The sequence below is a fragment of the Pituophis catenifer genome, unplaced genomic scaffold, assembly GCF_029215685.1.
Source record: "Pituophis catenifer annectens isolate HBS135680 unplaced genomic scaffold, rPitCat1.0.hap2 SCAF_2, whole genome shotgun sequence".
Taxonomy (NCBI): domain Eukaryota; kingdom Metazoa; phylum Chordata; class Lepidosauria; order Squamata; family Colubridae; genus Pituophis; species Pituophis catenifer.
This window is the reverse complement of record NW_027256882.1, coordinates 53,263,686-53,289,089: the sequence shown is the minus strand read 5'-3', so window position 1 is coordinate 53,289,089 and position 25,404 is coordinate 53,263,686. Positions and strand designations below refer to the sequence as shown.

Sequence of the window (25,404 nt, the reverse complement as noted above, 5' to 3'; positions counted from 1 at the left end):
GAGCACAAAGCAGGTAACAGCAAAGAGCTGTGGAAGTTATATACTAGGTCACTTCAAACTAAAAGGATATATTTTAAATTCATTAGTTATATTAGTTCTCAAACTCTGGACAATGACCATGTTTGGTTAAGGCAACAGGTTAGAAACCAGGAGATGGTGAATTCTAGTCCTGCTTTAAGCATGTAATCTGCTGGTGGACGAGTAGAGTAGAGTAGAGTAGAGTAGAGTAGAATAGAATAGAATAGAATAGAATAGAATAGAATAGAATAGAATAGAATAGAATAGAATAGAATAGAATAGAATAGAATAACAGAGTTGGAAGGGACCTTGGAGATCTTCTAGTCCAACCCCCTGCTTAGGCAGCAAACCCTATACCAGTGATGGCTAATCTTTTTGCCATCACATGCCAAAAGTGTGGGGAGCATGGTGGGGTCACACGCACACGTGCCCACATCCATAATTCTATGCACCCTGCCCCCCCTGTGCTCCCACCTGCTTTTGGCATGCGATGGCACGGTGGGCCCAGTAGGACCGTTTTTTTTTTGCTCTCCCCAGACTCCAGGGCCTTTCTAGGAGCCTGGGGAAGGCAAAAACGGCCTTCCCCACCCCCACCCCCCCAGAGGCCCTCCGGAGGTTGGAAACAATGTGTTTCCTGACTTCTGGTGGGCCCAGAAGGCCTGAAAATCAGCTGGCTGGCGCACGCACGTATGCGTGCCAGAGCTGAGCTTGCGTGCCCACCAATATGGCTCCACGTGCCACCTGTGGCACCTGTGCCATAGGTTCACCATCACGGCCCTATACCATTTCAGAGAAATGGTTATCTGACTTGTGGCCAGTCACTCTTTCTCTCTCAGCCCAACTCAGTTCACAGGGTTGTTGTAGTGGGGAAAATAGGAGGAGGAAGGAATGTTAGATATGTTCACCCTTGAGTTATTTATAAAAATAATAAAGGCAGGATAAGAAAATGAATAAACTGGTGCTATTTTCATGAATAGGAAATGTCTTCCTAATGCAAATAACTTCAGAAGAGATATTTTCTTAATATTGCAACTAGAAAATGAAATATGAAACTGACCTTTCAGCCAACTGGAATTCTAGCAACATCCATCTCTCTCTCTCTCTCTCTCTCTCTCTCTCTCTCTCTCTCTCTCTCACACACACACACACACACACACACACACACACACACACACACACAGAAGGATTGACATTTTACAAACTGATCACGTGAATCCAAGGCACAAGTGACATCCTCTCTACTTGGGCCATACATTGTTCATTGGATGGTCATGGCGAGTCATTAGTAATGGTATTGAGGGAATAATCCTGGTCATAATCTGTTATTGTTCCTATTATTCAGGAGGTGTGGACAATAAGAAATAGCTACTAAAACATGTGGAATGTTTGTGAGGATGCGTGCTTTTTTTCCCTTCTTCATGTATTAGTACCTAATTTATGGGCATTATTATAATGTTGGCAAATTCCTTTTCTAGTGACTCCTAGCATAGATTTTTGTGCTTTTCAGAGTTACTACAGATGAGCTGGCATCTTTGTCCAGCTATCTAATAAGGTCTTGTTCCTGGTTAGTTATAGATGGTTCCAATTCCATAAATGTGAATCTAAAATTAGCCTTCTTCCTCCTCCACTTGCATTACTTAAATTGCATTACATTGCTAAAATTAATTGTGCTTGCCATTTGGTTAACCATTCATCTATGTAAATCAGATTCCTTTCGGATCTCGCATCAGGCTGAATGGTTTGAACTTGTATTTAAACTTCTATTATATACAGACTTGGCTAGCTCACTCCTCCTGCTGGTTTCAAGGGGAGATGTGAAGAATACACAGTGTCAGTACTCAGTAGAATTTTAATTTCTTAAAAGGGCTAATTCACTTCTTACCCCTCAGGCAAGATATTTTATGAACAGATTTAAAAGCACTGGTCTCGGTACAGATCCTTGAGAAATTCCACTCCCTAATTTTCTCCGCTGAGAAATTTACCCATTTATTTTCCTCCTCTTTTCTTTCTGCCTTATAATAACTACAGTAGCTAGCAATCCATAAAAGGCCAGCTCCTCTGTTCCCGGCTCCTGAGTTTCTTCAAGAGCTTTAATGAGGATCTTTGTCAAAGGCTTTGTGAAAATCCATGTATGGAGTGTCACCTCCATTCATGTGCCTGTTAACACTCTCAATGAACTCTGCAAGACAGGTGAGGCAGGTTTTACCTTGGTGAATTCCATGCTGATTTTTCCTTCAGCAAGGTTTGTTTCTCTACGTTATTTTTTTCCCTTTAATTACTGTTTCCTGGGACAGATGTTAAGCTTACCGGTTTATAATTTCCTCTATTTCTCCTGAGGCTTTTTACCATTTTACATTTTATTCATTGTCTCCATGAGTGCCAGTCTAAAGTTGCATTGCATTGTTCACATGTGTATGCTCTTAGATTAAAACACAAGAGCTGTTCTTTTAACATTAATATGTGGGAGAGTTTTTCCATTTACCTGTCATATTATTGTTTCCATTTCTATACCGCCCTTCTCCAAATAGGACTCAGGGCGGTGAACAGCCAAAGTAAAAAACAGAACATACAAAATTTAAAAAATAGTTTAAAATAATTAAATATTTTGGCCGTAAATTAAAACAACCCAATTTAAAATCAGTTTAAAATTTAACTCAAGCCAGCCCAGCTAGTTGAAATAAATAGGTTTTCAGGGCCTGACGAAAAATCCGGAGGTCTGTTATTGTACATAACTCTGGGGGGAGGTTGTTCCAGAGGGTGGGCGCCGCCACAGAGAAGGCTCTCCCCCTGGGGGTCGCCAGCCGACATTGTCTGGCGGACAGCACCCTGAGGAGGCCCATTCTGTGCGAGCGTACTGGCCAGTGGGAGGCTATGGTAGCAGAAGGCGGTCTCGTAAGTACCCTGGCCCTAAGCCATGGAGCGCTTTAAAGGTGGTCACAAACACATATAATGAAATTGGTTCATCCAGGTTGTAGCTTAAATGCATTTTTTTCCCCCTCTTACAGAAGCAACAGAAATTGTGTTGAAGGCTCAGATCTTAGCTGGAGGAAGAGGCAAAGGTGTGTTCAGCAGCGGTTTGAAAGGAGGTGTACATTTAACAAAAGAGTGAGTCTCGTAAATGCAACAAGCTTTTTTTTAAAATATCATTGTTTCTTTGAAAGTTTTTTTTAAATTTTCATACAGTAATTTATTAATTCATTCCTCTTTTTTTGTAGCCCTAAAGAGGTAGGACAGCTTGCTAAACAGATGATTGGATATAATCTTACAACGAAGCAAACTCCAAAAGGTGGTGTTAAAGTTAAGAAGGTAAGAAAGCCTTCCCACCTTTATCAGGTGCACTATGAAGCTACTGAGCCAATTACAGTATGTTATTGTTCACCAGATCCATATCTAATAAATGTTCATTTGGGAATGAAGGATACACATTGCTTATTTATATTCCTTCACTTTTTATATTTTACTTTTTTTTTTTTTTTGCTTATAAATGTCAAATCAAAAAGCACATTCTATTTAGGTTTTCTTTTGTGGTCTAGCTGCAGAATGGAAAGAGTTTATCCTCCATAAGTCATCATTACTTGCATTTGCTAACCTCTAAAGTACTTAAATGACATAATGTACACCTTATAAGGTGACCAGTTTGATCTACGGAGCAGTCATGTTAAAAAATCTCACTCAGGAAATCTAGGATTATTTTTTTTTAGTTTTTGTGGAGCTAATGTTCAGAAAACACAGGACTTGTCTAGGAAGGTTCCAATTTGCAGTGATTTTGTGTGTGTGTATTTTTTCCAGACATGTAGCACCATCTCCCTAAATTGGTCTGAAAAGAGCAATTTCTTGGAATAGTGATGAATTGAAAGTATGTAGATATTTTTTAAAATGCTTGATAGATGCAGTTGTGCTCATAGAATATGATTAGGTTAAGCATTCTCAAGAATGTAAAAATATAAGAACATCTGGCCAAAATTTACCTTAGTCAAGCATATGTTTCTCACAGGGCCAATGCAAGTACTTTTGAGGTACTTGTAAGCAAGAGATGAAGAGACACTCTTTTCCATTTCCCTGCAACTGATATTGGTTGGAGTGTTGTTCCTTCTTATAGAGAGGTAACATTGATTTACAGCCCTTTATAGAGCTGTCTTCTATGAAACACCAAAAGTTGGCTTTGGAAGATAGAAGATAATAGTGATCCATGAGAGAGCTTAAAAAACAGAAATTAAATAATGCCTTATCCATAATTTAGTAAATGTTTGCGATGACTGAATTCTTGACTTAAAACTATTATTTCAGATTGCAGTTTTCCATGCTAGTATGCAAAGGTTCGTTGATTTCACTGGAATAATTAAATATAGGACAATGCAAGAACATTTTAAAGATCTAAAAACAACATTAATCCTTCCTAAACTATCCAGCTTATCCTAGTCATTACTTTAATAGCCTTGGTTATACTGACACAAAAGATGGCTCTTTTTACTTATAACTAAATATAGAAAAGACATCAGGATATTGATACATTAAATCAGACATCCCCAACCCATGGGCTGCTGCATTATAAAATATATAATATTAACTATATTATATATTTTATATGTGGCCCAATTCCTCTTCACTCAGTGTGGCTCAGGCAAGCCAAAAGATTAGGCCCCCATGCGTTAAAGCTTGCCTGTAATCTATTAGTGCTGCCATAAAGTAAACAAATTCTGTACTGTAGTTTGCAGGAAGAGAAATTGCCAACTGGAATGACTACCTCTGATTTTGTTCATTGGTTTAAAAAAAAATGATATCTTCAGACTCCAACAGAATTGTTTCCAGGATTAGAGAATTGATCTCCAAAATACAATTTCCAATTTGTATGGAAGGTAGTTTCAAGCTCATTGACTCACATCAGAATTTTGCAAATTTTTCAAAGTATTATCTGCGCTTCCCTAAAATATGGACTGCTCTTTTTCTTTCACTGGACTAGACAGATTCTTACCTAAAGAGAAAATCTGGACAATCAGTTTGTTTTATTACCAGAAGATTAGGGAAGGCAGTTCACTTTCGGTCAAAGTGAGTATCTTACTGCTCATGCATGGATTCATCTATAGGGGGAAGAATTGTTCTTTGAATAGAATAGAATAGAATTTTTTATTGGCCAAGTATGATTGGACACACGAGGAATTTGTCTTGGTGCATATTCTCTCGGTGTACATAAAAGAAAAGATATGTTCATCAAGAATCATAAGGTACAATACTTAATTATAGTTATTTATTTATTTATTTATTTATTTATTTATTTATTTATTTATTTATTTATTTATTTATAATGCAATTTATATGCCACCCTATCTCCAAGAGCTCAGGCCGCTCACAACGGTAAAGATGCACAGTTCCTCATTGAAAGACAATATAAAATTAAAATTCCAATTTAAAACAATTTAACGCATTGTAAGCCGTCCTGAGTCTCCGGAGAAGGGCGGCATATAAATCAAATAAAAAAAAAATTCATTAAGAAACCCCCCATCAGTCCAGGCTGCGGAACAACCAGGTCTTCAAATTGCGGCGGAACGAGCGAAGGTCAGGGGCCATCCGGAACTCCAAAGGAAGTTGGTTCCAGAAGGGTGGGTGCGCCCACAGAGAAAGCTCTCCCCCTGGGGGTCGCCAGCCGACACCATCTGGCCAATGACACCCTGAGGAGGCCCTGTCTGTGGGAACGCACCGTGGGCGATTGGGAATTGTCGCTGGCTGCAGCAGGTCCGACAAATATCCTGGGCCTAGGCCATGAAGCGCTTTGTAGGTAATAACCAGCACCTTGAACCTCACCCAAAGGGCAACCGGTAACCAATGCAAGTCGCACAGGAGGGGTGTAACATGGGAGTGTCGGGACGCTCCCATCACAACCCACGCAGCCGGGTTTGTCATAGGGTACAAATAAGCAATCAGGAAACAATATCAGTATAAATCGTAAGGATACAAGCAATAAAGTTACAGTCATACAGTCATAAGTGGAAGGAGATGGGTGATGGGAACGATGAGAAGATTAATAGTAATGCAGACTTAGTAACTAGTTTGACAGTGTTGAGGGAATTATTTGTTTAGCAGAGTGATGGCGTTCGGGGGAAAACTATTCTTTTGTCTAGTTGTTCTGGTGTGCAGTGCTCTATATAGTGTCGTTTTGAGGGTAGGAGTTGAAACAGTTTATGTCCAGGGTGTGAGGGGTCTGTAGATATTTTCACAGCCCTCTTTTTGACTTGTGCAGTATACAGATCCTCAATGGAAGGCAGGTTGGTAGCAATTGTTTTTTCTGCAGTTCTAATTATCCTCTGAAGTCTTTGGGTTGCAGAACCAAACCAGACAGTTATAGAGGTGCAGATGGCAGACTCAATAATTCCTCGGTAGAACTGTATCAGTCTTGTTTCATCTTATCTTCCTAGCAATCCTTTCAGTCTACAAGACCAAAAATGTACCATGTGCTAAAACACTGCATAAATGCGATTCCTGGTGGCCCTTGTATGTGCCTTTGGAAGCAGTCATTTTAAAATTTAAAAGATTTAAAGTTGAGATACCAAATGTTACACAAACTACTGTGAAGTTTGTTCCTGAGATTTATTAGGATATAAAATGATATAGAGTACCGCTCCCCCGTGCCTTGCCCCCATACAGCTGGAGTTACATAGTTCTTCTTACCCCAACTAGAAGCCATATAATTATTACATCTTTGAGAAGAAGTAGGGGTTTCCAATAGAGAACTCTCATAAACCAGTGAAATTCCATATCACAGGACTTCTTGAGAAAGTTGGGTTAGAAGTGCCACCACTTAGTTTATAGTCCTGGGTGCAGTTGGCCTCCTTATCAACCAATGAGCTTCTGAAAATAACATATTTTCCGGCGTATAAGACGACTTTTTAACACATGAAAATCTTCTCAAAAGTCGGGGGTCGTCTTATACGCCGGGTGTTGTTCTCCTGTAACCAGGCAGACCAGCCCGAAAGGCTCTGACGAGCCTTAAATGGCTCTGGCGATCCCAGCTCTGACGATCCCAGCTTTGCCTGCTAATCAGGCAATTCAGCTGGGATCACCAGAGCCATGGAGAAGGGAAAAACTTTTCCCCCTCTAGCTTGCTTACCTTAGCTCAGTGGTTGGGGGTCAAACAACCCTTTCACAGGGGTTTTGATGGTGGTGCAATACAGAAAAACGAGCGCAGCCCTCGCCATCTGGAATGAATGGTGCTGTTGTGGCGGTGGGGGAGGGGGCGGCAGAAGCGGGAAGAAGCGGCGTTTGCGATGGCTGGAAGCTGTGGGAGTGAAGCACTACTTTCATTTGTACGGCAGCAGCATTCCGCCTTGGTATATTTGTGTCAGGAGTGGCGCAAGGCAGCCTTTGTTTCCTGCTGCCTGGGACTCAGAGTGGTAAATGGCGTCTGATCCGGAGAGCTGCTGGATTTTGCTCTCTAATCCAGATGCCAAATCGGCCCCCTGCAAACTCTCGTCTCTCGAGGAGCGCTCCCTGAAGCGGGGCTGGAAACTTTGGTTGGACTGCTTGAGAGAGGAGAGCTTGCAGGGGGGCGATCTGGTGTCTGCAATGGAGAGCGGCATCCAGCTTTTTCTCTCCGCTGTAAGAGCGGCAGCCCTCATCTCCTAATGCTTGGGACTCAGAGCGGTAAATGGTGACTGGTCCGGGGAGCAGCTGGATTTTGCTCTCCATTGCGGATGCCAGATCAGCCCCCTGCAAGATCTCGTCTCTCGAGGAGCGCTCCCTGAAGTGGGGCTGGAAACTTTGGTTGGACTGCTTGAGAGAGGAGAGCTTGCAGGGAGGTGATCTGGTGTCTGCAATGGAGAGTGGCATCCGGCTTTTTCTCTCCGCTATAAGAGCGCTGTAAGAGCGGCAGCCCTCATCTCTTAATGCTTGGGACTCGGAGTGGTAAATGGTGACTGGTCCGGGGAGCAGCTGGATTTTGCTCTCCATTGCGGATGCCAGATCAGCCCCCTGCAAGATCTCGTCTCTCGAGGAGCGCTCCCTGAAGCGGGGCTGGAAACTTTGGTTGGACTGCTTGAGAGAGGAGAGCTTGCAGGGGGGCGATCTGGTGTCTGCAATGGAGAGCGGCATCCGGCTTTTTCTCTCCGCTATAAGAGCGCTGTAAGAGCGGCAGCCCTCATCTCCTAATGTTTGGGACTCGGAGCGGTAAATGGTGACTGGTCCGGGGAGCAGCTGGATTTTGCAGTCCCAAGCATTAGGAGATGAGGGCTGCCACTCTTACAGCGCTCTTACAGTGGAGAGAAAAAGCCGGATGCCGCTCTCCGTTGCAGACACCAGATCGCCCCCCTGCAAGCTCTCCTCTCTCAAGCAGTCCAACCAAAGTTTCCAGCCCCGCTTCAGGGAGCGCTCCTCGAGAGACGAGAGTTTGCAGGGGGCCGATCTGGCATCCAGATTAGAGAGCAAAATCCAGCTGCTCTCCGGATCAGACGCTATTTACCGCTCTGAGTCCCAAGCAGCAGGAAACAAAGGCTGCCTTGCGCCGCAAATATAGCAAGGCAGAATCCTGATGCTGCACTTTCAGCAGACAGATGAGGGCTGCCTTGGCCATCGGCTGGCGCAAATATACCAAGGCGAATGCTCATGCCGCACAAGTTCAAGTAGTGCTTCGCTCCCACACTTCTTCCGGCCCTCAGTCTCTCAGGGAGATGCTTGACTTCCTCTCAGCCCCAAGACACTGGCTGGCCCATGAGATGAGAGAGAAAGAGAATGAGAGAGAAAGAGAGAGAATCAGAATGAGACAGAGAGAGAAAGAGACAAAGAATGAAAGAGAGAATGAGAGAGAGAATCAGAATGAGACAGAGAGAGAAAGAGACAAAGAATGAAAGAGAGAATGAGAGAGAGAGAATCAGAATGAGACAGAGAGAGAAAGAGACAAGGAATGAAAGAGAGAGAAAGACAGAATGAAAGAGAATGAGAGAAAGAGTCAGAGAGAATCAGAGAGAGAGAGTGACAGAGAGAGAATGAGAGACAGAGAAAGAGACAGAATCAAAGAGAACCAAAGAATCAGAGAGAGAATGAGAGAGAGGGAGAGAAAATGAAAGAGAATCAGAATGAGATGGAGAGAGTGGGGAGAGAGAGAGAAAGAGGAGGAGAGAGAAAGAGAATGAGAGAGGGGGAGAGAGAAAGAGAGAATGAGAAAGAGTGGGAGAGAAAGAAAGAGAGGGAGAGAGAGAGAGAGAGAGAGAAAGCGAAAATGAGAGAGAGAGAAAGAGAGAATGAGAGAGAAAGAGTGGGAGACAGAGAGAGAGAGACAGAGAGGATGGAGAGTGCCTGAAGGACCCCATCCCGTACTGGGAGTCCAGGTGCTTCAGCAAGTGGGGCACTGGATTCGTATTAGTGGTCTGCGAAATTTAAAATTATGAAGTTGGTGGTCCCTGAGGTCCAAAAGGTTGGGGACCCCTGGCCTAAGACCATCGGAAAACACATATTTTTGATGGTTTTAGGAATAACTTTATCGTTGGGGGTCACCACAACATGAGGAACTGTATTAAAGGGTCGCGGCATTAGGAAGGTTGAGAACCACTGCCTTAGCTGCTTGCCTTGCTTCGCTTGCCTGAATCCATTCCATCAGCAAGCAACTCCCTGCCTGCAACCAAGCAGGCAGGGAGTTGTGGACTTCAACTCCCAGAATTCCTCAGCCAGCAAAACAAAGCTGGCTGAGGAATTTTGGGAGTTGAAGTCTACAAGTCTTAAAGTTGCCAAGGTTGGAGACCCCTGTTCTATTGGGTACGGTAAGTTTTTTTCCCCTTTGGGATCTTTAAAAAAAAAAATAGTTAATTGGGTTTTTTTTTAGTTGTTCTTTTTTAGACCTAGCCATTTAAAGTTTAGGAAGTTTTAAATTTAGCTTTCATATAAAAATAAAAATAAAATAAAATAATATTTGTGCAGCTTTCTGAGATTTAGTGTGTTTCTGTAGTGTTTCACTCTAACTACACAAACACACAAAATCTCACAAAGCTGTATGTGGAATTTTGTGTGTGTAAAGTGTGAAAGTTGGGTTTTTGGGCTTTTTGTGGCTGTGTGAAGTTCCTGCTTGTTGCAGGGGCCATTTTGGGTCTAGCACAGCTGCTTTTACATTGTGGATGAGCCAGTTGTGTTGTGTTGTGTTGTGTTGTGTTGTGTTGTGTGTGTGTAAAGCGTGAAAGTTGTTTTTTGGGGCTTTTTGTGGCTGTGAGGTTCCTGCTTGTTTCAGGGGCCATTTTGGGTCTAGCACAGCTGCTTTTACATTGTGGGTGAGCCAGTTGATGTTTTTTTAATTTTTATTTGGTGTGCGTTGGAAGAGGGGTAGTCTTATACGGCGAGTATAGCCCAAACCCTATATTTTAACAGGAAAATTTGGGGGTCGTCTTATACGCCCAGTCGTCTTATACGCCGGAAAATAAGGTAGATTTCTTTCCCTCTAGTGATACATAAAAATGTTAGTGCAAGATCAGTCTATCTTAAATAAACAGAGTCATTCGTCCCCGTCCCCCCCCCCACTCCTTCAAACATGGGCAGCTATTTTATAGGTTTACATAAAATTCTCCTACGGCATCGTGATATTTGGAGAGCTTGGTTATCTTCAAAGACAGTTTCAGTATATCGCAGTTGATTTACCTGCCCTTGTTCTCCAAGCAATAAAAGAATTTAACTTTATTGAAGTTTCATTTAGATGGATGGATTTTTAAACAAAAATAATTAGAGTTTCTTGTAATAATATTCTTTGGAAGGTATTACAGAAGGTTAAGGATGTGAATTCCATCCCTTCATTTAAAATTTAAGTATTTTGTCTTATTCCTTCTGGTTTGGCCAGTATTAATAATTTCATTTAAAAAAATAAAATTTGCAAAGTTTTGTCTAAATGGGTATAATCTTATGCTTGGAATCAGACTTCTTTGGTACATATTATAGAATTGGACATTTATTTAGGTATTGAAGTATTTATAGACATCTCTATGTGTGTGTCTGTGCTCTATGTATATTGACTTGTTGCTTATGGATTGTTTCCCAGAGTGTTATCTGTATACTGTATATACAGTATATACATCTGTATATGCAGATGTAAATCTTGAGCATTGGTGGGTCTATATTGGAAGATCCTGCTGCCTGTTTTACATAGAGAAGACTTAATGTCTCAACTTTTATACAAACAACACCATGTTGCATCTCCATAGCCTGTATTTTTTGTCTGCATGTATTGGAAAGTCCTTTCTGTGTCTGTGTGGACTAAAGATCCAATTCTTTACCTCCCAGATACCGCACTGAGATATGAAAGTGAAATAAGTACAGATGTTTACTGTGCCATGGATAAAGAAGAATAAAAAGCCGGTTAATCTGTCAGTGTATTGGACTACTAGAGTTCCTTGGGAATTCCATTGGACAAAACAAAATTCTGCATTACTGAACTATAATGAATATGTGCATGTATCCTTAGTTGTATGTCCAGATGGAATTCTATCACAAATAAAAGATGGTCCCAACACATGTCACAAGAAATGCCAAATTATAGTTCCTTGTGGGTAAATCTGAAGAAATGGGAGGGAGGGAGGGAGGGAGGGAGGGAGGGAGGAAGGAAGGAAGGAAGGAAGGAAGGAAGGAAGGAAGGAAGGAAGGAAGGAAGGAAGGAAGGAAGGAAGGATAAATGAGATAACCAAGCACAAGAAATACATCAACCCACAAGCTCAGAGAATGAGCCTTCCCCCTCATCCTACACCTGAGCTACAGGTATTCACCACTTCTGCCAAAATACATCAGCATTGGATGGAAGCACACGGAACTTTTCTGGAAATTCCAGGTCTTCATCAGGAACACTCAATATTTTTAATCTGGACCAGAGAAACACTTTCCTCTTTTTAAATGAAAAGTGAATTTCATATTAAATGTCATTATTGCTTTACCAGATGATACGGGTTAGAGGTGGGCATGAAATGAAAACTACACCTTGTTTGGGGTACATTGTGCCTTGGGATTTGGGCAGACATGTTCCAAACAGATGTGGATTTCCAGCTGAAATCTGGAACCTCTAGTTCCAAATTTTGGATACATTCTGGATAGTCTTGTGAGGAAGGCGAGGCTTTTTAAACTAGTAATATCAGCACTGTCTTTCTGTTGCTGCTGCTGCCTCTTAATTCAAATGCAAGTCAACCTAAGAGGCCATACTTGCCTACCACTACCACCAAAAGTCTCAGATTTTTTTGTTTATGTATGTGCCTTTCCAATTTGTCTTGCTTCCTGGCAACTGCCTGGACAAGTTTGTCCATTTTAATCGACAAGGTTTTTCAGAAGTGGTTTGCCATTGCCTTGTCCCAAAGGTGCTTTTTTCAAGAGGCAACTGGACTGTCTAATTTTTGTTTGAAGACGTTTCGCTCCACACCAATTTGCACCACTCAGGTGACCCTGATGACACAGATAAGCCTCCAAGTGACCTTAACGACCCACTAAAAGAATGCAAATGACCAGCTGTCTGCAAGGAGTATAAATCCTTCCATTTATTTTATTTATTTATTTATTCATTTATTATCAGATTTATATACCGCCCTTCTCCCGAAGGACTCAGGGCGGTGCACAGCCAAAGTAAAAACATAAATACAAACATTAAAATACAGTTTAAAATATATATATGCGTTTGGCCCCATAGTTAAAAAAAAAAAAAAAAAAACCATTCCCCTCATCCAGTCAGAGTTGAAGAAGCTTCTTGGGTGAGAAGCAAAACTTCTTTAAAGAAAAACCAGAAAGTCCACTTGCCTCTTGAAAAAGCACCTTTAGGGCAAACCATGACCTGGATGACTGAGAATCTTCATAGACATTTGACATTGCCTTCTTCCTAGAGCTGAGAGTCACTGACCCAAGGTCAGAAGGTCACCCATCTCATTTTGAGCCTAAGAAAGGACCTAGAATCCATAGTTTCTAGCCTGATGCCTTGACCACTACACCAAACTAGCTATCACTTTTGTCATGTTTCAGTTAAGTGTGGTCCACCATCTTTCTTTTGTTTGCTGCTGCTGCTGCTGCCATGTCTTCAAGCAGACATAACCTATCTTCCCCACCCATCTCTTCCTTTCCCTTTCTGCAGTCATGTTTCTTTATAGCAATAGCACTTAGATTTATATACAGCCTCATGGTGCTTTACAGCCCACTCTAAGCTGTTTACAGAGTCAGCATATTGCCCCCAACAATCTGGGTCCCCATTTTATCCACCTCGGAAGAATGGAAGGCTGAGTCAACCTTGAGCCTGGTGAGATTTGGAGTGTCTAATTGCAGGCAGCCAGTGATCAGCAGAAGTAGCCTCCAGTACTGCACTCTAACCACTGCGCCTCAGTTTATTGTCACTATTCTATGAGTATTTTATTTTCTCCATGTTTATCTTTTCTCTCTGCGCACAAAACATTTTGCCCATCCATCCGTCCCTAGGATAGATAATATGGAATTCATAATCTTGCAATAAAGGTATCATTTAATATCTATTGCTATCAGAAGGCTGAATAAGGAAGACTATCCCATGTTATGAATATCTTACTGAGGTTATTAAAGCTGCCATGTCTTTAAAATGCTATCCTATTCTCCTTAGCATGGCAGCTTCATCTTAACAACTAAGACAAGACACAATTTGTAATTCTGCATAGTGTTAATATAGCGTGTGAATTATGTTTGTTGTTTGCTTAATATACTATTGAAATTATTGGCATGCATTATTTCAGATTAATTCTTTCACATATTAGATGAGATTTCAATGACTAGATGTAGATGTAACAATTGCAGCAGTGCTGCAAATATTGTGAGCATGTAGTGTGAAATGGTTGGGCTGTATTTATTGTAGATGTGAATGTGCTTTAGTCTAATCTGTTTTGCAAGGGTGACTCTCAGGCCTAAAGAAGAAGGAGACAACCTGCCTCCATCATGAAATATACAGCCCTAGAATAGCTGAAAATATTTTGATTCTATTTTTCACATATTTAATGGAGGTTGCTGCAATTAAGGGGCACTGGCCTCTTATAGCAATTGCAATAGCACTTAGACTTATATACCGCTTCATAGTGCTTTTACGGCCCTCTCGTAAGCATATTGCCCCCAACAATCTGGGTCCTCATTTTACCAATCTTGGAAGGATGGAAGGCTGAGTCAACTGGTGAGATTTGAACTGCCAAACTGCTGGCAGCCGACAGTCAGCAGAAATAGCCTGCAGTACTGCATTCTAACCACTGCGCCACCATGACTCTATACCTAGTCTCCCAAAATTGGACCACTGTCTTCACCATAGGGGATAATCTGTATTGTGGGTGATTCTGCCGGGCTAAGCCCAAGAACATTGTGGAACAATCCATTCAGTATTCACTTCTTTATTTGCTTACATACAATAGACAGAATCTTGCCAGACTAGATTCTTACTACTCTCACTCTAAAGGATATACCGTAGGAGATTCTAGGGAGAGGCTATCCTTACTCTCTTCCCCTGTCTCCTAGCGACTCTGGGCTGGGCTGCCTCTTCTCTCCCACACCCTCTTTCTGGAATGTTCTTCCTCCTTCCTGGGAAACTGTTCCTTCACTGTATAGAATAGAATAACAGAGTTGGAAGGGACCTTGGAGGTCTTCTAGTCCAACCCCCTGCTTAGGCAGGAAACCTAAGAAAAAACATTTGTTTTTTCAGACAAATGGTTATCCAACATCTTCTTTAAAACTTCCAGTGTTGGAGCATTCACAACTTCTGGAGGCAAGTTGTTCCACTGATTAATTGTTCTAACTGTCAAGAAATTTCTCCTTAGTTCTAGGTTGCTTCTCTCCTTGATTAGTTTCTACCCGTTGCTTCTTGTCCTGCCTTCAGGTGCTTTGAAGAATAGCTTGACTCCCTCTTCTTTGTGGCAGTCCCTGAGATATTGGAATCCTGCTATCATGTCTCTCCTAGTCTTCTCTTCATAAAACCAGACATACCCAGTTCCTGCAACCATTCTTCATATGTTTTAGCCTCCAGTCCTCTAATCATCTTTGTTGCTCTTCTCTGCACTCTTTCTAGAGTCTCCATATCTTTTTTACATCATGGCGACTAAAACTGAATGTAGTCCATCACATCAACCCCTGCCCATAGATACCATCTCTCACAGATTGCCATAAGTTGAAATGGAAAAGTATACTACAATGTATGATGATAACATAATAAGTTACCTACATTTTAATAAAATAATTGATTTTATAACACATCGCTGAAGGATTCCAGAATGTGGGTTAATCTCTGGCATTCAGTTACTACATATGCTAGATTCTCTCCCTCATTTGGAAGACTTTATTTCTTATACAGCCAATAAAATGTAAAGAGTGTTGGATCTTGTTAGCCAAGGCATACTAATAATATATTCTCAAATTATATTTTTTAGGTTATGGTGGCAGAAGCACTAAACATTTCCAGAGAGACATATTTTGCAATATTAATGGATCGAGCTTGCAATGGACCTGTTCTCGTTGGTAGCCCACAAGGTGGGGTTGATATAGAAGAAGTAGCTGCAAAAACTCCAGAACTTATTTTCAAGGTACATTTTAGTTTAAAATTGTTCGTGTTCACGCAAACTGCATTGCTATATTCTCTTTGAATAAATAATCAAATATGGGTTGATGAGACTATTTACTGAAGATCTAATATGGTATCTGTAAAGGATTCATCAAATGTTCCAGATTTTCTATATGCATTTATATAGATACATCCAGAAGGGGAGCTAATAATTTTTGACATTTGATTTTAGTGTTTGTAAGCAGTCCAAAGTCCTCTCAAGATGAGATGGGCAGCACACAAATCTAATGAATAAAATAATAAATAAATTCATGTAAGTTTTGGTAAATATTTTATGTGAACAAACATTAGTTTTTGTTTGTGCATCATGACATCACACAGATTACTTGAATTACATACAGTGGTCCTCAATTTATAATAGTTAATTTAGTAACAGTTTGAAGTTACAATGACACTGAAAAAAGTGATGTATGACTATTAGTCATATTTGCAACCATTGCAGTATCTTCATGGTCACATGATCAAAATTCAGATGCTTGCCAACTATCTCATATTTATGACGGTTGCAGTGCTTGAGGTCATGTGATCACCTTTTGCGACCTTCTGACAAGCACAATCAATGGGGAAGCCAGATTCCTTAACAACTATGTTAATAACAACTGTGGCAAGGAAAGTCATAAAATGGGGCAAAACTCACTTAACAACTGTCAAGCTTAGCAACAAATTTTTTGGGGCTGAATTAAAGGACTGCCTTCGCTTCCAGGTACATAGTTTACATTATTTGAACAATGATTAATCATTCTCATATGCTAGAGCTTGCACAGACATTCGCACTCTCTATTAATCTATTCATCTTTATCTCCCATTAAAAGTTCGTACTTTGTAGAGATATTGCTACCACTTACAGCAGGGTTTCCCAAACTGTGAGATGTACCTCCCTCGGGGAGCTGCAGATGGAGTCCAGGGGAAGTGTGAAAAACCTTTTAGTTACATTGTTAGAATAAATCCATCTTTTCCAAAATTTAATTGCATCATTTTCAGTGTTAGGTTAGGTTAGGTTAGGTTTATTAAATTTGTATACCGCCCTTCTCCCGAAGGACTCAGGGCGGTGAACAGCCAAGATTAAAATACATACAATATAAAAATTAAGATGAATTAAAACAGAATTAAATCAAATTGGCTTCCCAAAATTTAAAACCCTTTGCCCATTAAAATTTTAAGCCAGCCCAGCTTGCTGAAATAGAAAGGTCTTCAAAGCTCGACGGAAAGTACGGAGGTCCGGGATCAGTTGTATTCCTGCGGGTAGCTCGTTCCAGAGGGCGGGTGCCCCCACAGAGAAGGCTGTCCCCCTGGGGGTCGTCAGTCGACATTGCTTGGCCGACGGCACCCTAAGGAGACCCTTTCTGTGGGAGCGGATTGGCCGGTGGGAGGTTATCGGTGGCAGAAGGTGGTCTCGTAAATATCCGGGCCCTAAGCCATGGAGCGCTTTAAAGATGAGAACCAATACCTTGAAGCGCACCCGGAAGACCACCAGGAGCCAGTGCAGCTCGCGCAGAAGAGGTGTTACATGGGAGCGCCATGTCGCCCCCATAATAACCCGCGCGGCTGCATTCTGGACCAGCTGGAGCCTCCAGGTGCTCCTCAAGGGGAGCCCCATGTAGAGAGCATTGCAGTAGTCCAGGCGAGAGGTGACGAGGGCGTGAGCCCACCTGCATCCCATGGACCCACTTCACAAGGAGAGACTCACATCCGGCTATCTGAGGTACAGTGGCCTCCCTAGGATCGAGACCTTCCTTTACAATAACCGCCACTCCCCCACCCCTACCCTGTGCCCTCGGCTGATGAAATGCGCAGAAACCCGGTGGGCACATCTCAACCAGGGGGACCCCCCTCCTGGCCCAACCAGGTCTCTGTAATACCTGCCAGGTCCGCTCCCCCCTCCTGAATCAGCTCACAAATGAGGGGGGCTTTGTTGACCATGGACCTGGCATTGCACAACATCAGTCTAAGACCAGGGCTCTGAGACTCTGAACAACCCAGGGAACGAGGTGAGCATTGGGGGCCGGAGCATGTCACCGCTTGAAGACAGTGGGCACATGCCCCCACAACACAATATGGCCCCCTGCTCCCACCATATCTGCCCCTCCCACCGACAGTCCTGACGGAATCGCCCTTCTCCATACCAACACTAACCCCCTCCATTCCCCGCTCCGCACCTCCCCTCACACGACCCTGTGCCGGGCCTGGCTCTCCCCCTCCCTCCCTCTCCCTCGCCAAACAACCCTCCCCCCCAAAAAAAAACCTTAAAAGACTAGCAGATCTTTAAAAAAAATGATAGGTTCACATATTTATTCACAGTTTACATTTATAGCAAAATGGAATGTGAGCATTTTCAGTGTTATTTTACTACATGTAGATAGAAAGTGTCTGAATGTAGTATAAAATGGGACATAACTTTGGAAGAGTTTATAGCAGTTGTAAATAACTTTTGCTCATTAGTAAATTAACTGACAGAATTAGTAAATTCTGTAAGCTAATAAATACTAACTTGCTTAGTTTATTCTTTTTTTTTCGGTACAGGTCTTACATGCCTGTTGAAGAAAGTCTAATTGTATATAATGGGAATTATAGCCAGATAAATGGACTTAAATTTGTAGTCTCAACAATCACCCTTTAAAATATGAAGAGCCAGTTTATAAAGTCAGGGAATAAAAGTTCATCATAGACTGTACCTCTATAAAGAAAATATAGATTATTTAATTTCATCCCCATAAAGATATCTATGATATCAAGGACCTTAATTTTTCTCTTTTAGAGTGGTAGAGATACAGTACTTTAGAACTGACTTAGAATAACTTTATTGTCACTTTTAAATGTACACTAATCGGCATACAGTTCTCAAAGCTCCACCTCCAATAATCACTACATAAACATTACAATAAAACACTTTAAATATCGTATCCAGCCTGAAGTGGTATAGAAAAACAATAGCAAAAGTATGTGATTCTATTGATTTATAAATCAGCCTCCTATTCACTCAGCAAGTAAACGTTATATTTACTCAAAATTCCTTTTCTTTTCACATGACAATCTGCTATTATTTCAAATTATAGGAGTAGGGAATGGCTACTACATGAAAGAATGCTTAATGAGACAGTAACAAAGCTTAACCTGGAACTGGTCTATAATTTTGTGAGCGCATAACATTCTGTAAACAGCAGCAGCAACAACAACAACAATAATAATGCATATTTGAATTGAAAAATGAAGAAGAATATTGTTGGGCATTAACAACATTGCTTTGGTTCCGTGTTTAAATTGGTCGTAAAAATTAACAGAATATGTATTCATCAATGCCATCTGTACAGTAATTAAAAGTGAAAACTGGTGTCAGATTGCCTTGTCAGCATGCCACCCTGAAGAATTTCATGATTTTCAGAGGGACTCTTTTTTTTTCATGGAGAGTGTGGTAATTATAACATACCCTGTAGCTGCATTCTTGGGATTTTGGCAACTTGCCAAATTTTAATTGCTAATTTGCAGAATATGTTAAGTATTTTTTTTTAACCATTGAAATTACACATTTCTTTCCCAGCTGAATATTTTTGTTTATGCCCTTTATTGTAACAGGAAGAAATAGATATTTTTGAAGGGGTAAAGGATGCTCAAGCAGTACGGCTGGCAGAAAATTTGGGATTCAAAGGGCCTTTGCAGCAGCAGGTAACATTTTCAGGAATTAGCTTTTAACTACGCTGAGATGCCAGTGAATCATTTTGCTCAATCCAACTTTAGGATCTTTCCGGTTGCATATTTCCAGTTGTATTCGGGGCATCGATGGTCTTTGTTTCATCATAATAACTTGTTATACATTCTAAGCATTCAGGAAAAATAAAATATGCTATCAATTAATGGTAGCAACAACGGCAACCATCAATTAAATTCCAATAATCTATTCTTGGACCTTAATTCTTTTTGTTCCTTGGTTGTGAGAGATAGATTTTTCACTGTATATTGGAAATGCTTGCTGGTTTTACAGATGGCTTTTTTAAAGTGCCTGTTGACATTTCCAAAAGGACCTTTCCAGATCCTTGGAAGTGCTTTGTGAGCATGAAATGGAACCAATTTGTTTCCATGTACAGAAAGGAGTGGATCTAATTAAGAATGGTCTGATTAAGTCCTCCTTAATACAAAAATTCAGTTAACTTTTCCTTCTTAATCCAAAAGTTCAATTAAAAAAAAAACTTCACATCACTTCCTGATCATCTGGTTCATGCTATGGTATGAAACTTCAACAGAAAGATGTCCACAACCCAGGGATGAAATTCTACCCATTCGCTCCGGTTTAGGCGAACCGGTAGCAGTGGCGGTGCATGGTTCAGCAAACCGGTAGCAGCGGCAGCGTGAGGCTCCACCCACCTGCCCAGACGTTGTTACTTCCTGGTTTTAACCAGGAAGTAACCTGTTTTTGACCCTCTGTGCATGTGGAGGGTCTAAAATTGGACATGATGATGGCGCGCGCACTTCTGAACCAGTAGGGAAGGTAAGTAGATTTCACCCCTGCCACAACCCCAAATACCAGTTGGTCATCAGAAGGAGCTATATTGTCTAAAGTAGCACTAGCATTCAACATAATAATTCCCACTCACGCCAGTCATACTATTATTAAATTTGCAGATGATACAACAGTGGTGGGACTCATCTCCGGAGGGGGATGAGTCTGCCTATCGAGATGAGGTGGATTGGTTGCTTTCGTGGTGTGAAGACAAAAATTTGGTCCTTAACACCAATAAGACCAAGGACCTTATAGTGGACTATAGAAGGAATAGATCAGACATCCAGCCCTTGCTTATCAATGGAGACTGAGTGGAGCAAAGGGTCAGTTTTAAGTTTCTGGGTGTTATCATAAAAGAGGACCTGACCTGGGGCGCTCACATTGCATAACTGGTCCAAAGGGCCCAACAGAGATTATACTACCTGAGTCTTCTCAGGAAACAACAACGGAATGAAAAACTGCTGGTGATCTTCTACTGCTGCACCATAGAGAGTATTTTAACTTACTGCACCTGTGTATGGTTTGCCAGTTGCACCGTGACAGATAGGACAGCACTCCAGAGGGTTAACGTCATTGCCCAGAGGATCACTGGTTGCCCTCTTCCCTCTTTAGAAGAGTTTATAGCTCCTGCTGCCTTAAGAAAGTTCAAAATATTCTTAAAGATCCATCTCATCCCGGCCACCCTTTTTTTGAACTTTTAACCATCTAACATACAGTACAGGATAATAAAATCAAGGACAAATAGGCTGAAAAACAGCTTCTATCCCAGAGCAGTAACTATTGAATTCTACTGTATAGTGCAATATTAATGCAATATCAGGGGTTTTCAATTCAGTTGTATCGAATGTATTATCGTATGATGACACCTGATTGTGGGCTGAAGGCTAAAGAAAATCTTACGTTCCTTAATGTTACATTCCTTCTACTTAAAGAAATTCATTCTGAAAAGTTATAGGCAGTATTAAAAACACTGCTTGACCCTATTGGCTGTTGAATGGACTGTTAATCTTTTTGCTACTCTGTACAATCAAAGTGCTGTCTAAATCAGCATCTTGTTCCCATAATGGCCAAGCAGGTACCAGCGGAAATCACTGGAACAGAATACTATTCTGATGTAGTTACATTCCTAGTAATTTATGCTGAGAGACACATTTGCCTCTTTTACTTGAATTAATATAAGCCCATTTTACTAGTAACCTTTTACATCCTGTGAAAGTTTTGATACCCATTTAAAACTGCTCATATGATTTGTATTTTATAATACTCTAGAACTCAATAAAAAATGCTTACATTAAAAATACTCATATGAGTAACATTACTATTTTTTGTAATAGGGTTTTCTATAGTTATTTTTTATCTAACTTGAATTCCTTTCCATTCATGTTCATCTAGCGATGCAAATGGTCACATGAATAAAAAAGAAGCAAATTTAGATTTTCTGTCTACATTTTACTGCTTAAAATTCTCAGCATTTGAAACCCGTGCAAGTCACTATCTTTTTGAGTTTATCTATTTTTATTTATTAAACACATTTATATGGCCACCCAACTCCCACACGTTTATTTATTAAACACATTTATATGACCACCCAACTCACATTTTGCAACAAGCTTGATCTTTTTTTACTGCTCTAGGAAGAGAGAGATGATAAATTGTTTTTCTACAAACTTTCCCATATCATCAAAATGCCACTTTTATAAAACCTTTGAATTTTTAATATACCACTTTTAATTAATTTCCATCCCAACTGTGCAATTAACAAATGCATAAACATTAAGATGATTAACACGCATTTGAAGTTTTAGCAGTATCATTAATGAGAGAGAATTATTATTAAATCTTTTTAGCTTTTCATGTCATTATTAGCACAATGCATGAACTGCTTAACAAAACAACATCTAATACATTTCTTCCCATGTGCTATAACCTTTGCAGTGTGATTTACTGAAGCATAGAAACATAATGGCTACATCAGTGTAATCAAAGGTCTATTTAATTTGGTCTTACGATAATCATTTATATTCCCCAGTAGGTAGATACTAGAAGAATTGTGGTACTATGGTTAAAATCTAATGTCTAACAAGCTGTGGATAAATTTTCATAATGCTTGATAGCCTTTTAGTTGTCTCTTTGGTGAGGATGGTTATTTAACAATCTTCTAAAATAATGCATGATTATTGAATTTCTTTTCAAGCATCAGTATGGAGAAATGTACTTTAAGTTTACTTTATGGTAACTATATCAGATTCAAATATATAGCACTAGGCTTTATGTTACATGTTAAGTGGAATTGTTAATTCAGATTAAATGTATTCTGAAAAAAAGTTGACAGCTGAAGTCTGCACATTTGTACATGCATAAAATTGCTCATACCAGTGGAAATAATAAATTCCACTGGAATGACTTAAATTGTGGAATAATAATAATAATGTCCTGATCTCAGCAATTATTCTGGCCTGTCCTACTGCTGACCTTGCCTCTTAGTCCTCTTTTTTTTTACAGTTCATTGCTCCAAAGAGCCACCATTTTCATCATCATGGAGCTAACTGTAATTGCCACTTTAATTTCCAAAAATGACCTGAATGCATAGCAAAGCAAATGAGCATTGCTTTGGTTTGTCATGAAAAATCAAAACGGGAAACCTCAGAAATCCATTAATGTGTCTGCTGTTGGCTTACCACTCCTTTCAGATAAACAGTCTGACTTGACCACTATCTGAGAAGGTCTCTAGTTAAAGATTCCACTCAAAAATAGCTTTGCACTAAATAGAAGCTATGTCTTAGAGAGGCAAGTTAGTCTTTTGTGTTTTGTTTTGTTTTGTTTTGTTTTGTTTTGTTTTTTTTTTGTTTTTGTTTTTGTTTTTTTTTTGTTATGGAAAGTCTTAAACCAGAGATCCTCAATCTCCTTTGAATCAAAGCTATCTGTCAGTCTGTCTGTCTGTCTGTCTGTCTATCATCTATCAATCATCTTTCTCTCTCTCTCTCTCTCTCTCTCTCTCTCTTGTTGCTTATGCTCCCCCACCATAAAAAGGAAAACAAAACTAAATTTAAATCTCCATTTTTAAAATAATTATTAGGATATTATTTTAAATATCCTCCCTTTACCACATCAACAATTACAAAGGTTGATGGAAAGTTTTGGAGAGACTGCTGTGGAGGCTCCACTCAAACTTTAGAAAGGAAGGGTACTGCCCCTCCTGTGAAGTCAACAAACCTGTATGCAAAAAAAAAAACCTATACATTTCTAGCCCTGAAGATGATTTTGCATCTCTCAGGCCTCTTCTGAAATTGGTAAGAAATATCCCTTAGTACAAATCCTGGGAATCTATTGGTTAATGTCCATGACATCATTGGTGACTAGTAAACCAATGATGTATTTAGCCTCATTGTTTTGGGTGAAAAGTAACTCAGGTGTAAATTCTTCCTCGCTGGGTTTATCACTTTCCATCAGATTAACCTTACATCACAAAGTTGCTTTAAAGGTCAAATAGGAAAAGGAAGAAGCATCAATAAATTTTCAGGAGTCAGGAGAAGAAATAAAGGAAGAGCTTTCAGCAGTGAGGAAAAATAAATCACTAATTCATAAGAAGTGTATTAGTTTCTTCTTCACAAGAAGTATACTAAAGTTTCAAACTTTTTTGATGCAGTGTTGGAGTGATTTGTTGTGGGCTGGTGTGGGGGGGGGGGCACAATTCTGATTTTGGGGGATGATTGGCCACCTCTGCTATATGTATTAACTATTTGTTACTTTTGTTGTTAGCTTATTTATCTATTTGATGAGGGAAAAGAAAGATAATACAGACAGAAAGTTACTCAGGGAAGTTTAATCCTGGTCACGCATCAATGAAATTAAGCACAATTAATTAACCCAGGTTTTAAGAGCAAATAACCCAATTTTTCAACTGTTGTTTCTGTAGCAGAAGTCACATTTTGATGTAGGAAAGGCGGGTTTAAGTATTTTCTAAACAAATTCAGCAACTAATCTACATTTGTCAGCTGCATATTGCTTCACAGTTTCTGAATTTAGTCTCATTAAGGTAATCACTTTAACTTCCATATCAGCATAATGTATTCATTATGAACTCTCAAACTTGGTTCATTGTGCTTAAATTAAGTTTGTTTGAATTAATGATGCTGTTCTTACTTCCTGCAAGGCCCTATTTAGTGCACTGTGAAGAGGGAGTCTTTATGCAATATTTGACAATGTTTTGAACCAGCAATCATTTTTTTTTTTACTTGAGGGAGGAAGAGGCTAAGGCATCAGCCATCAATTTGAAGACAATATAAAGCATTTCCACTTAATAAAAGCATGTTAACATTTTAACCTCTCGTACCAATGGAGAAAATAGAAATAGGTTTAATGGTGTGTTAGGATTATTTTCTTTTTCTTTACCCTCTTCCTATGATTTTCTGTTTATGTTATTATGCATTATGTTTTCAACTTCAGGCAGCAGATCAAATAAAGAAGCTATACAATCTTTTCCTACAAATTGATGCCACTCAGGTGGAGGTGAATCCCTTTGGTGAAACTCCAGAAGGACAAGGTATTTTTTTTTTTAAAAGGGGGAGGTAGGGGGTTGAATATTGATCTAGCAAAGAAACACTTACTCACATTCTCAGTATTAGAATGGTGCCTTAGAGAATTTGAACATCTATAGATACAACTTCTTCCTTGCATTTTCCTTGTCACAGGCAAAATCTGCCTTCTATTTAAGTATAAAGTTTATTGTTATTGTACGTATATACACAGTATACTCATACAATGAAATTCACTTAACACTCAGAGACCAAGCCCAACATGCATGACAATCCCCAAACACTCCCCCACCCACCATAAATTTCCCACCCCTAAATCACCCAAATATCCACACAACAGACCAAGTAATGCTGTCCAACAGCTCACTGATGGTGGCCCTTTAGTTCATCGTTGAGTGCAAGTATAGCTCTGGGATAAAAACTATTCAGAAAACATGTGGCCCAAGTTTTAATTGTTCTGTATCTTCTGCCAGAAGGCAACAGTCCAAAAAGATTGTAAGCAGGATGGGAAGAGTGTCTGAGAATGTTGTGCAACTTCTTCAAACAGTGAGATGCGAAGATGTCATCCAGGGCTGGTAGCTGGAGTCCGATGATATTCTGGGCAGTTTTAATAATTCTCTGTAGAGTTTTTATGTCCGCTACAGAGCTGCTCCTATACCATGCAAGAATGCCGTATGTCAGGACACTCTCAATGGTGCTGCAATAGTAGGACAGAAGTAGATGCTGAGATAGATTTATCTTCCTGAGCATTCTCAGGAAGTACAGCCTCTTCTGTGCCTTCTTCACAAGCATGTTAGCATTCATAGTCCATG

The 25,404-nt window shown here is 40.2% G+C and overlaps 1 protein-coding gene across 1 annotated transcript in view; it reads left to right on the top strand.

Annotated features, from left to right (window-relative positions):
- SUCLG2 (succinate-CoA ligase GDP-forming subunit beta) overlaps positions 1 to 25,404 on the top strand; it is a 269,256-nt gene that overhangs the window by 145,662 nt on the left and 98,190 nt on the right. Inside the window, exons 3-7 of the mRNA XM_070936853.1 lie at positions 3,024 to 3,123; positions 3,234 to 3,324; positions 15,375 to 15,527; positions 19,136 to 19,225; positions 24,504 to 24,600. Of these exons, the coding sequence (XP_070792954.1) occupies positions 3,024 to 3,123; positions 3,234 to 3,324; positions 15,375 to 15,527; positions 19,136 to 19,225; positions 24,504 to 24,600 (531 nt within the window). The remainder of the gene's footprint in view (positions 1 to 3,023; positions 3,124 to 3,233; positions 3,325 to 15,374; positions 15,528 to 19,135; positions 19,226 to 24,503; positions 24,601 to 25,404) is intronic.